At 48.9% G+C, this 11252-nt stretch overlaps 1 protein-coding gene and 4 long non-coding RNA genes across 5 annotated transcripts in view; all 5 read left to right on the forward strand.

Moving 5' to 3' along the window:
- Positions 1-108: 108 nt before the first annotated feature.
- Positions 109-1045, forward strand: LOC130401449 (uncharacterized). The gene is made up of 4 exons (XR_008903838.1): positions 109-227; positions 485-616; positions 703-773; positions 958-1045. It is a non-coding gene; the product is annotated as an uncharacterized LOC130401449 (long non-coding RNA).
- A 222-nt stretch (positions 1046-1267) lies between these two features.
- On the forward strand, positions 1268-2379 carry LOC130402571 (uncharacterized). Its single transcript, XR_008903940.1, has 4 exons — positions 1268-1421; positions 1680-1811; positions 1898-1968; positions 2153-2379. It is a non-coding gene; the product is annotated as an uncharacterized LOC130402571 (long non-coding RNA).
- A 45-nt stretch (positions 2380-2424) lies between these two features.
- LOC130402572 (uncharacterized) lies at positions 2425-3540 on the forward strand. Its single transcript, XR_008903941.1, has 4 exons — positions 2425-2612; positions 2870-3001; positions 3088-3158; positions 3343-3540. It is a non-coding gene; the product is annotated as an uncharacterized LOC130402572 (long non-coding RNA).
- A 109-nt stretch (positions 3541-3649) lies between these two features.
- LOC130402510 (uncharacterized) lies at positions 3650-6444 on the forward strand. Its single transcript, XR_008903932.1, has 7 exons — positions 3650-3789; positions 4047-4178; positions 4265-4335; positions 4520-4775; positions 5018-5069; positions 5243-5325; positions 5534-6444. It is a non-coding gene; the product is annotated as an uncharacterized LOC130402510 (long non-coding RNA).
- Positions 6445-7768: 1324 nt separating this feature from the next.
- LOC130402228 (phosphatase and actin regulator 3-like) overlaps positions 7769-11252 on the forward strand; it is a 10927-nt gene continuing 7443 nt past the window's right edge. The window contains exon 1 of the mRNA XM_056606370.1: positions 7769-7874. Within this exon, the coding sequence (XP_056462345.1) occupies positions 7769-7874 (106 nt within the window). The remainder of the gene's footprint in view (positions 7875-11252) is intronic.

An 11252-nucleotide genomic window follows, 5' to 3' on the forward strand; every position in this document is an offset into this window, starting at 1 on the left:
CTGGACCCCCCCCCCCCCCCCGGAGGCCGACCGGACCCCCCCCCCCCCCCCCGGAGGCGGACTGGAGCCCCCCCGGACTGGACCCGCCCCCCCGGAGGCCGACTGGACCCCCGGAGGCCGACTGGACCCCCGGAGGCGTGGACCAGAGGCTGAGGCTGGAAGGACCAGGTTGGACCAGGAACCGAAGCTGGAGACCAGAGAAATGCCACACGGGATCGGACCAGAGGGTAACATCACTAAGCTCATCTGAAACTCTTTAAACCCTGAGGTTATTTTTAGGTCTGGTGGCTAGTTATTGTAGAAGGGCTTTTATCATCTTCTGATTTAATCCTGTGCCAAAGCTGTGATATGAGGTCATTCATACTGGGGTTATGTATGGGTCATATGAGCCACTTGTTACTAATGCTGCTATGACATAGTTGCTGTATGGCTGAAAACGTCAGTTTGTAGACTTTGTTGAAATACTGGCTACCATTTTCCAAAGGAACCTCAGATGCAGAAGGTGTCGAGTGTGGCAGCTACACCTGGGATTCCTGGCTGACGGAGGAGTCGTGCTGGAGGAGGTCCTGCCTGGTGGAGGCGGTCCATCGTGGGGCAGATGGAGCCTGACTCTAACGTGATTATCACTCCCACTACTACCATAAACTACCACGGTTTGTTACTATACTAGACTACATCTGTTTTTACTGCCATTTGCTGCAGGCCAGGACTCTGTGGCGTGGAGGAGCTGGGACTCCTGAGGACAGCCAGGACTCCACCAACAAGGATTCCTCGTAAGTTTGCATCAACTGAACATAGTGGACTTGCAAAGGGAAAACTACTGCTGCTAGGATTTATGGCAAACTACCACTGTGTTTGACGGATGAACTACTAGGGTTTACATCACCAGAGCAGACCAACTGCAGCTGTTACTTTTCCATGTAAAGAGACCAACTACGGCTGTGTTTTTGTTACCAGGACATGAGCTGGACCAGAGGACCGCTGGTGGGGAGCCGTAGATCTGGAGGAAGACCATGACTCTACCAGCAAGTATTCCATAGGAATTACATAACAGGGTGGCCTTAAAGTGCAAACTACTGCTGTTACTACAAGTTATGCCAAACGACATGTTTAATCAAATGTTGTAGCCAGACCTCCGCCGTGTTTGTTACAGACCAGGACTCCGTGGCTGAGGAGCTGTGTGTGGTCCGACCGGCCCCCCCCCCCCCCCCCCCGGAGGCGGACTGGACCCCCCCCGGAGGCGGACTGGAGCCCCCCCGGACTGGAGCCCCCCCGGACTGGACCCCCGGAGGCCGACTGGACCCCCGGAGGCGGACTGGACCCCCGGAGGCGTGGACCAGAGGCTGAGGCTGGAAGGACCAGGTTGGACCAGGTACCGAAGCTGGAGACCAGAGAAATGCCACACGGGATCGGACCAGAGGGTAACATCACTAAGCTCATCTGAAACTCTTTAAACCCTGAGGTTATTTTTTAGGTCTGGTGGCTAGTTATTGTAGAAGGGCTTTTATCATCTTCTGATTTAATCCTGTGCCAAAGCTGTGATATGAGGTCATTCATACTGGGGTTATGTATGGGTCATATGAGCCACTTGTTACTAATGCTGCTATGACATAGTTGCTGTATGGCTGAAAACGTCAGTTTGTAGACTTTGTTGAAATACTGGCTACCATTTTCCCAAGGAACCTCAGATGCAGAAGGTGTGGAGTGTGGCAGCTACACCTGGGATTCCTGGCTGACGGAGGAGTCGTGCTGGAGGAGGTCCTGCCTGGTGGAGGCGGTCCATCGTGGGGCAGATGGAGCCTGACTCTAACGTGATTATCACTCTCACTACTACCATAAACTACCACGGTTTGTTACTATACTAGACTACATCTGTTTTTACTGCCATTTGCTGCAGGCCAGGACTCTGTGGCGTGGAGGAGCTGGGACTCCTGAGGACAGCCAGGACTCCACCAACAAGGATTCCTCGTAAGTTTGCATCAACTGAACATATTGGACTTGCAAAGGGAAAACTACTGCTGCTAGGATTTATGGCAAACTACCACTGCGTTTGACGGATGAACTACTAGGGTTTACATCACCAGAGCAGACCAACTGCAGCTGTTACTTTGCCATGTAAAGAGACCAACTACGGCTGTGTTTTTGTTACCAGGACATGAGCTGGACCAGAGGACCGCTGGTGGGGAGCCGTAGATCTGGAGGAAGACCATGACTCTACCAGCAAGTATTCCATAGGAATTACATAACAGGGTGGCCTTAAAGGGCAAACTACTGCTGTTACTACAAGTTATGCCAAACGACATGTTTAATCAAATGTTGTAGCCAGACCTCCGCCGTGTTTGTTACAGACCAGGACTCCGTGGCTGAGGAGCTGTGTGTGGTCCGACCGGACCCCCCCCCCCCCCGGAGGCGGACTGGACCCCCCCCGGAGGCGGACTGGAGCCCCCCCGGACTGGAGCCCCCCCGGACTGGACCCCCGGAGGCCGACTGGACCCCCGGAGGCCGACTGGACCCCCGGAGGCGTGGACCAGAGGCTGAGGCTGGAAGGACCAGGTTGGACCAGGTACCGAAGCTGGAGACCAGAGAAATGCCACACGGGATCGGACCAGAGGGTAACATCACTAAGCTCATCTGAAACTCTTTAAACCCTGAGGTTATTTTTAGGTCTGGTGGCTAGTTATTGTAGAAGGGCTTTTATCATCTTCTGATTTAATCCTGTGCCAAAGCTGTGATATGAGGTCATTCATACTGGGGTTATGTATGGGTCATATGAGCCACTTGTTACTAATGCTGCTATGACATAGTTGCTGTATGGCTGAAAACGTCAGTTTGTAGACTTTGTTGAAATACTGGCTACCATTTTCCAAAGGAACCTCAGATGCAGAAGGTGTCGAGTGTGGCAGCTACACCTGGGATTCCTGGCTGACGGAGGAGTCGTGCTGGAGGAGGTCCTGCCTGGTGGAGGCGGTCCATCGTGGGGCAGATGGAGCCTGACTCTAACGTGATTATCACTCTCACTACTACCATAAACTACCACGGTTTGTTACTATACTAGACTACATCTGTTTTTACTGCCATTTGCTGCAGGCCAGGACTCTGTGGCGTGGAGGAGCTGGGACTCCTGAGGACAGCCAGGACTCCACCAACAAGGATTCCTCGTAAGTTTGCATCAACTGAACATAGTGGACTTGCAAAGGGAAAACTACTGCTGCTAGGATTTATGGCAAACTACCACTGCGTTTGACGGATGAACTACTAGGGTTTACATCACCAGAGCAGACCAACTGCAGCTGTTACTTTGCCATGTAAAGAGACCAACTACGGCTGTGTTTTTGTTACCAGGACATGAGCTGGACCAGAGAACCGCTGGTGGGGAGCCGTAGATCTGGAGGAAGACCATGACTCTACCAGCAAGTATTCCATAGGAATTACATAACAGGGTGGCCTTAAAGGGCAAACTACTGCTGTTACTACAAGTTATGCCAAACGACATGTTTAATCAAATGTTGTAGCCAGACCTCCGCCGTGTTTGTTACAGACCAGGACTCCGTGGCTGAGGAGCTGTGTGTGGTCCGACCGGACCCCCCCCCCCCCCCCGGAGGCGGACTGGACCCCCCCCCGGAGGCGGACTGGAGCCCCCCCGGACTGGACCCCCGGAGGCCGACTGGACCCCCGGAGGCCGACTGGACCCCCGGAGGCGTGGACCAGAGGCTGAGGCTGGAAGGACCAGGTTGGACCAGGAACCGAAGCTGGAGACCAGAGAAATGCCCCACGGGATCGGACCAGAGGGTAACATCACTAAGCTCATCTGAAACTCTTTAAACCCTGAGGTTATTTTTAGGTCTGGTGGCTAGTTATTGTAGAAGGGCTTTTATCATCTTCTAATTTAATCCTGTGCCAAAGCTGTGATATGAGGTCATTCATACTGGGGTTATGTATGGGTCATATGAGCCACTTGTTACTAATGCTGCTATGACATAGTTGCTGTATGGCTGAAAACGTCAGTTTGTAGACTTTGTTGAAATACTGGCTACCGTTTTCCAAAGGAACCTCAGATGCAGAAGGTGTCGAGTGTGGCAGCTACACCTGGGATTCCTGGCTGACGGAGGAGTCGTGCTGGAGGAGGTCCTGCCTGGTGGAGGCGGTCCATCGTGGGGCAGATGGAGCCTGACTCTAACGTGATTATCACTCTCACTACTACCATAAACTACCACGGTTTGTTACTATACTAGACTACATCTGTTTTTACTGCCATTTGCTGCAGGCCAGGACTCTGTGGCGTGGAGGAGCTGGGACTCCTGAGGACAGCCAGGACTCCACCAACAAGGATTCCTCGTAAGTTTGCATCAACTGAACATAGTGGACTTGCAAAGGGAAAACTACTGCTGCTAGGATTTATGGCAAACTACCACTGCGTTTGACGGATGAACTACTAGGGTTTACATCACCAGAGCAGACCAACTGCAGCTGTTACTTTGCCATTTAAAGAGACCAACTACGGCTGTGTTTTTGTTACCAGGACATGAGCTGGACCAGAGAACCGCTGGTGGGGAGCCGTAGATCTGGAGGAAGACCATGACTCTACCAGCAAGTATTCCATAGGAATTACATAACAGGGTGGCCTTAAAGGGCAAACTACTGCTGTTACTACAAGTTATGCCAAACGACATGTTTAATCAAATGTTGTAGCCAGACCTCCGCCGTGTTTGTTACAGACCAGGACTCCGTGGCTGAGGAGCTGTGAGTCTGGAGGAAGAACAGGACTCTGTCTACAGGTAGTCCTAGTCAGTTTGCATAAAGTCAATGTAGAACTTGTACAGGACAAACGCTTCATTGCAAGTTAAGAAATGCTAATGTGATTGGTTACTAGACATCTAAAGCTGCTACTTTGTTTCATGCCATTAGAGCCAAACTACTGTTTGTTACCAGGCCAGTCAAACTATCACTGTTACTTTGTACAAGACTTTAGAGCCAAACTACTACTGTGTTTGGTTAACTTACATTAGTGCCCAACTAGGTCTGTAACCAGACCGGGAATCTGGACAACTGATGGAGAAACCATACCTCTGGTAGGTGAATCCTGAGGAAAACTATGAATCAACCAACAAGTATTCCATGTAAAGTTGCATAAACTGATAGTGGCCGTTTACAGAGCAAACTGATGCTGTTTCCGGACGTTATTGCAGACTGCAGCTATTTGTTACCAGACTTTAGAGCCAAGCTTCCGCTGTGTTTGTTACAGACCAGGACTCCGTGGCAGAAGAGGGCTGATGGAGGAGCTCTGACTCCGGAGATCGACCATGACTCTACTAGCAAGTAGTCCTTGTAAGTTTGCATTTACTGAATGGTGGACTCGTATAGGGTACAGGATTGGGTGTTCAACTCCCTGTTCAACTCAATGTATTCAAGGCTTCAGAATACATTGGTGCAAGGCGCCTTAAAGCCCACCTGCTCCTTAATGGCGTCCATTTGGTTCAAATAATGTTGCATCATTTTGAATAATGAACATAATCCATGTCATCCATTGTTGTAGGACGCTGGTGAAATCCGGTTTGGTCCAGGACCCACACCTGATCTGAACCCAACCTGATCCTGTTTGTTCCTGTCCCCTCATCCTCAAGAAGAACTGCTGAGCTTCAGCAGTCTGAGGCTGATGGATCAATTAACTCCAGTCTGAATAACCTTGAACCCACATGTACCCGTGTACTTCCACACTGCTTTCCCTCATGTCTGTCACTAACTAACCTCACTACTTCACTGTCCTCTCTACTCCCTTCCGTTCCTCTTGCTTCTCCATGGTTCGAACCAGCACTCTGAATGAGTGTCTTCTTGCCCTCAGAGGGTTCAGTGTTAGGGTTGAGAGTCAGGGTTTAGAGTCAGGGACAGAGCTGGTTAGGGAGGAAGGGTTTTTGCACATGCCTCTTCACTTGCTTGCTGAATTGTTTTGACATTTTGAAATGATTCATTGGGAAAATATTTTACTGTGCTATTACTGACAAATAAATATTGAAGTTGTACCAAATGTCTTTTATAAATGTAAATCCTACATTGTGACTTAAGATATTTGATTCTGTAATTTGCCTTGGCTATTGTCAAGCTAAACATTTTAATACATTGCATATATTTCATGCATATTATTCACGTAATAGTTAATATATGATACAACTTCCATATAAACTACACAATTCCAGTATTCATTTAGGTACCGACCCACACAGGCCATTAATCTACCACCGTAACCATTCCAGAATCAAACCAATACAGGATAACTAGGACATTGGAGAACGAGGTTTCACAAGAACGGCACCAATAATGTGTCATGCCGACCTCATTTTGGGCAAAATCATTTCTACAGGCCTGCGTCCACGTTACCTGACGGAAGGTTCTGTCTGAAGGGTTAAAAAGATGGCTGACATTCTAAGTTGAAAATCCAATATTCTGAATAAAAATGTAGCTCATTGCTCCACCTGTTTGAAATGTGTTTGTCATTTTGATTATTTTGATGACTTTTTATTGAATTAACATCATATACAATCACTGAACAAAATACGCTCTTGTTAGAAATGTGATCAAAACCCATATTAATGCAGTATCTATCAAGCTATTTAATTTGACGGTGACGGAGTGTGACGGTAACGTGACTTGGATGCAGGCCTATAGAAAAGCGTGTTTAGATCAGTTTATGCTGACGTTTTCCACAGTTGACCAACGTACGTAGCCCCTTTGGTGTGGGAGTGGGTTTCTGAATGTAACATGCAGAGGCTGCAGCTTCCTGCAGGGCCACACCAGCGTCACTGAGGGGGGGGGGGGGGGGCTCTGTAACCAAGGCAACCGTGAGACCTCGAGCTGTCAGTGCTGCTCATGTCCTGAAGAGATGAATGTGGCGCCTCTCAGGTCTCACTGTTTTCAAGACGGAGACAGTGAGAAGAAGGCCGTTACAGTTAGTGACATGAACCACAGGGGCCAGTGGTATGTTATTATGGGAAGCAGCAGGATATCTTCCATGGAGTGTGCATTATATTTTATCTTTAAGGCATTTCATTGCTGCACATCTCCGCTATCTTCTGTTAAAACTCTGTTAAAAATGTATAATCGGTGGTGTTTCGAACATAAAAAGGTGTGCATGTGAATCATGGTACGCTAATTTCTAAAAATTACAGCCACAAAATAGGAACATCTTGTACCAAAACCTTGTTAATTCTAATTTGACAACCTTTTTATGTCAAATATTTTCATCTATATATAATGCTTGGATAAATACAGAGGGTATTTCCATCATGTGCCTCCTCTGTCTTGGAACATAACAGCCCCAAACCTGCATTTTATTCTCTTTTATCGGATGCTTATTAACGTTATTCTGAGACGCTCCAACCCAGACGAAGAAGAGTAATGAATCTTCGCCTCGGCATGCTACTGTAACGAAACTGGCCGAAACCTGTAGCCGAGTGCCCCACATCCACCGCGTCATCAGGACTAGGAGCGCGCTCTGCCTTCCCAGGCACACACACACACCGATTGCACATCGCGCGCGCGTAATGGATTTCCCAAGGAGTGTTTCTTATGTTTTTGGGGCAGCGGGAGCTGCAGCAGCGGCGGTCCTCCCTCGTTCCCTTTCCATCACCACTTGATGCTCGTGACCTTGGTCTGCAGACGTCGCTAGAATTATTTGGCAACGCATCCATGTGCTCGGGCCTGATCCGTTTCTTACCAAAGTATAGGCTACTTTAGATCTATTTTTTTACGCTCTCGCACCATCATCATCCTCACCATGGCTTCATCGGACGGGATGGAGGAAGATTGCATGCTGCAGCGGGGGAGATCTCAAAGTGACCCGAGCAACATCACTGAGGTGCGCTTGGGGGAACACAGATCAGGTATGGATCATCGTGGACCTGAACCGCACACGCACGCACATACACACTCACGCACTCATATGTCAAGGTTGGATTCGCAAAAAGGCTGCGGCTGGGTCAGCAGCAGCAGCGACATTTTTCTTTCTCCCGTAGACCAACATCGTCTGCAGAGGCGAGGGTCTGTCAGCGTTTCGAAACGATCTCAATTTGTATGCAACCAACGCTGGCCGTGCGTCGTTTACACTCGGACCGCATACACCCCAACGGGGGGTGAGAGTGTAAAGGACGCACGGATGGATGATAAAACGTGGAAAATTATTCACATTTCACACCGTGACTAAGCGATCGATCGGAAAAGGAAACGCATTTCCATGTGACCTCGTTGACATCGCTAAAGCAACGTTTACCGGCCACGACGTCATATGCTGTGCCACTGCCATGTCATTATAGACTACATCACACTCACACATCATGGCTATTAGGTTTATATTTGGGGAATGGCGTCACTGTCTTGTATTCTCGCCTCAATGAATGGGGCTGGTTGCATAGCCTATGTGTCGTGATCTTTTGGTTTTTACGTGATATTGTCACCGTATTAATAATTGAATGCAATGACAGCCTTGATGCCCTTGGGTGAGGGTGATTAATTGGGTATCATACCCCTCAAGGGAACTGCGAGGACGAGCGCATCACACGAGGAGCAAGTGGAGACTGATGACAGTGCTGCTGCTGCTGCTGCTTGTGTATTTAGCTGTTTCCATGGAGACCCAAATGGCAGGAGCCGGGATTCGGCCCTCCCGCTGTGAGCCGAGACGGTGTTTAGCGGCGGAGGCCTCTTTATTAAGAGCCCACCAAAGGCCTGCATTCTACTAGACATTGTAATTTGGCTGTGAACCATCTATTTCTGTATGCATGCAGGACTACTTGCCTCTATTGGCATTGATTACGCTTGCCATGCCTAATGACGTCATCCCGTTTTGTGATTTGATATCTGATCAGTATCAAAGCTGGCCACACTCAAAAGGATCGTTGTTGTATTTGTTAAATATTGCATCTGTATTTTTTGACGCAGCACTGACAATTACAATCGCAATGTTAATGCAACAGCTGCATGTAAACAAGGAGCTGTTAACACACTTCTATTATTGAAACTTAGGGTTTGTGTGTGTTTGTGTGTAAGTGAGTGTGTGTACCTGTGTATGTTAAGAGTGAGAGAGAGATTAAGGTATTTTTTAATTGGTTCTGGTATTATATCACACTATATCATCCAGCTATCATGATTAGAGTGAGAGCAGAGGCCTACGGATGAATTAGATTCGGTTCCGTCTATTTCTGGCGCTGTCTCTTCCACCGGAGCATCACGCTGAACAGCGCGTCTCGCAGCGATCACATCGTCTCAAGCCTGTATCGCACTGATGGCTTTGTTGACGTGGCAACGCGGGGTACCCCTAAACGCACCCCCCCCCCCTGAGGTTTTATGGGTCCACCACTCGGATCCCCTCCCCGGTGGGAGACGCCGGCCAGCCCCGCTGGACGACACGGGGCAATGCAGCTGTGGACGCACACACACACACACACACACACACACACACACACACACACACACACACACACACACACACACACACACACACACACACACACACACACACACACACACACACACACACACGTATGCACACACTCACAGGCACACACACATGGACATACACACACATGCACACGCACACGCATGTGCACACACACACACACACACATGGACATACACACACATGCACACGCACACGCATGTGCACACACACACACACGCATGTGCACGCACGCACGCACACACACACGCACACACACACACACACACACACACACACACACACACACACACACACACACACACACACACACACACACACACACACACACACACACATCCCCCCTCCCCCTCCCTGTTCATCGTTGATCTGAACATCTGAAGGGACTTCAATAGGGTGGGGGAGAGTGAGTGAGTGTGTGTGTGTGCGTGAGAGTGTGTGTGCGTGTGTGTGTGCGCGGGCGTGCGTGTGTGTGTGTGTGTGTGTGTGTGTGTGTGTGTGTGTGTGTGTGTGTGTGTGTGTGTGTGTGCTTGTGTGTGTGTGTGTGAGAGTGTGTGGGTGTGTGTGCGTGTGTGGTGATTATGGGATAGAGCAGCCATCATGGCACCCAGCTGGACGGTGTCACTACGAATCACCCGGCCCAGAGAGCGTACGCCGTGCCCACCGCCCGGCCTGACCTCCTTGTTCTGATGCCCACCACGTCACACACACACACACACACACACACACACACACACACACACACACACACACACACACACACACACACACACACACACACACACACACACTCGCTCTGTAAGCCGCTGTGTTTGGGCCACGCGCTGGCCTTGGAGAACAGATCCATGTGGGTTTCTCTTTTTGCTGATTTATTTTTGGGCCAGATTAGTTTTTAAAGGAGCTCTGAGCTGTCCGCCTTTAACCTGAATCTGCAAAAACACACAGGCCAGCGTTTAGCTTTTAATGACGATTTGATGATGCTTTGCTCAGCAAGCAAGAGGCTGACCCAGTAATACGATGGTTCTAGTTTATATCATATTGATGTGAGAAGTCTCTGCATTTATCTATAAATGGGCTTCTAATTATCTCTTTGCCATTCATTCAGTATTAAATGCTAATGAGCTGAATATCACCAACTTATTTGTCTCCGCATTCCGATTGCGATATGGGATGGCAGTCAGCACCCCTAACCGGCAAGGTTATGAACGGGTGACTGGATTGGTAGATGGCTGATACTGTAGATGGATGGATGAATTGGTAGATGGAGTGATTGATGAATGAATGATTCTGTAGATGGATGGATGGTTGAATTGAGACATTGATTGATGAATGGAGTGCTGGTTAATATATGAATGAATGGATAATATTGTACATGGATGGATGAATGGAATGGATGTTTGGATGAATGGCTGGATGGCAGAGCAGTGAGGGGCATGTGCAGACCCTCTCACACCGGTCAGCTGTAACCTAAGGATCCACCTAATGGGTCTAATCGATGTGTTTGTGGATTTGTCAATGAGCGTATGTCACTCATGATTGCTGTCTAGGCTAGTCAGTGAACACACACACACACACACACACACACACACACACACACACACACACACACACACACACACACACACACACACACACACACACACACACACACACACACACACACACACACACACACACACACACACACACACACACACACATGCATGAAAACACAAAAACACACACGCACACAGTCTGTCCAGTCAGTGTAGGGCTAATTGACAGACCGCTGTCATGTCAAACCTCCTTCCCTTTCTTGTGGTTAACCACC

The sequence above is a fragment of the Gadus chalcogrammus genome, chromosome 13 (assembly GCF_026213295.1).
Source record: "Gadus chalcogrammus isolate NIFS_2021 chromosome 13, NIFS_Gcha_1.0, whole genome shotgun sequence".
NCBI classification, from domain to species: Eukaryota; Metazoa; Chordata; class Actinopteri; order Gadiformes; family Gadidae; genus Gadus; species Gadus chalcogrammus.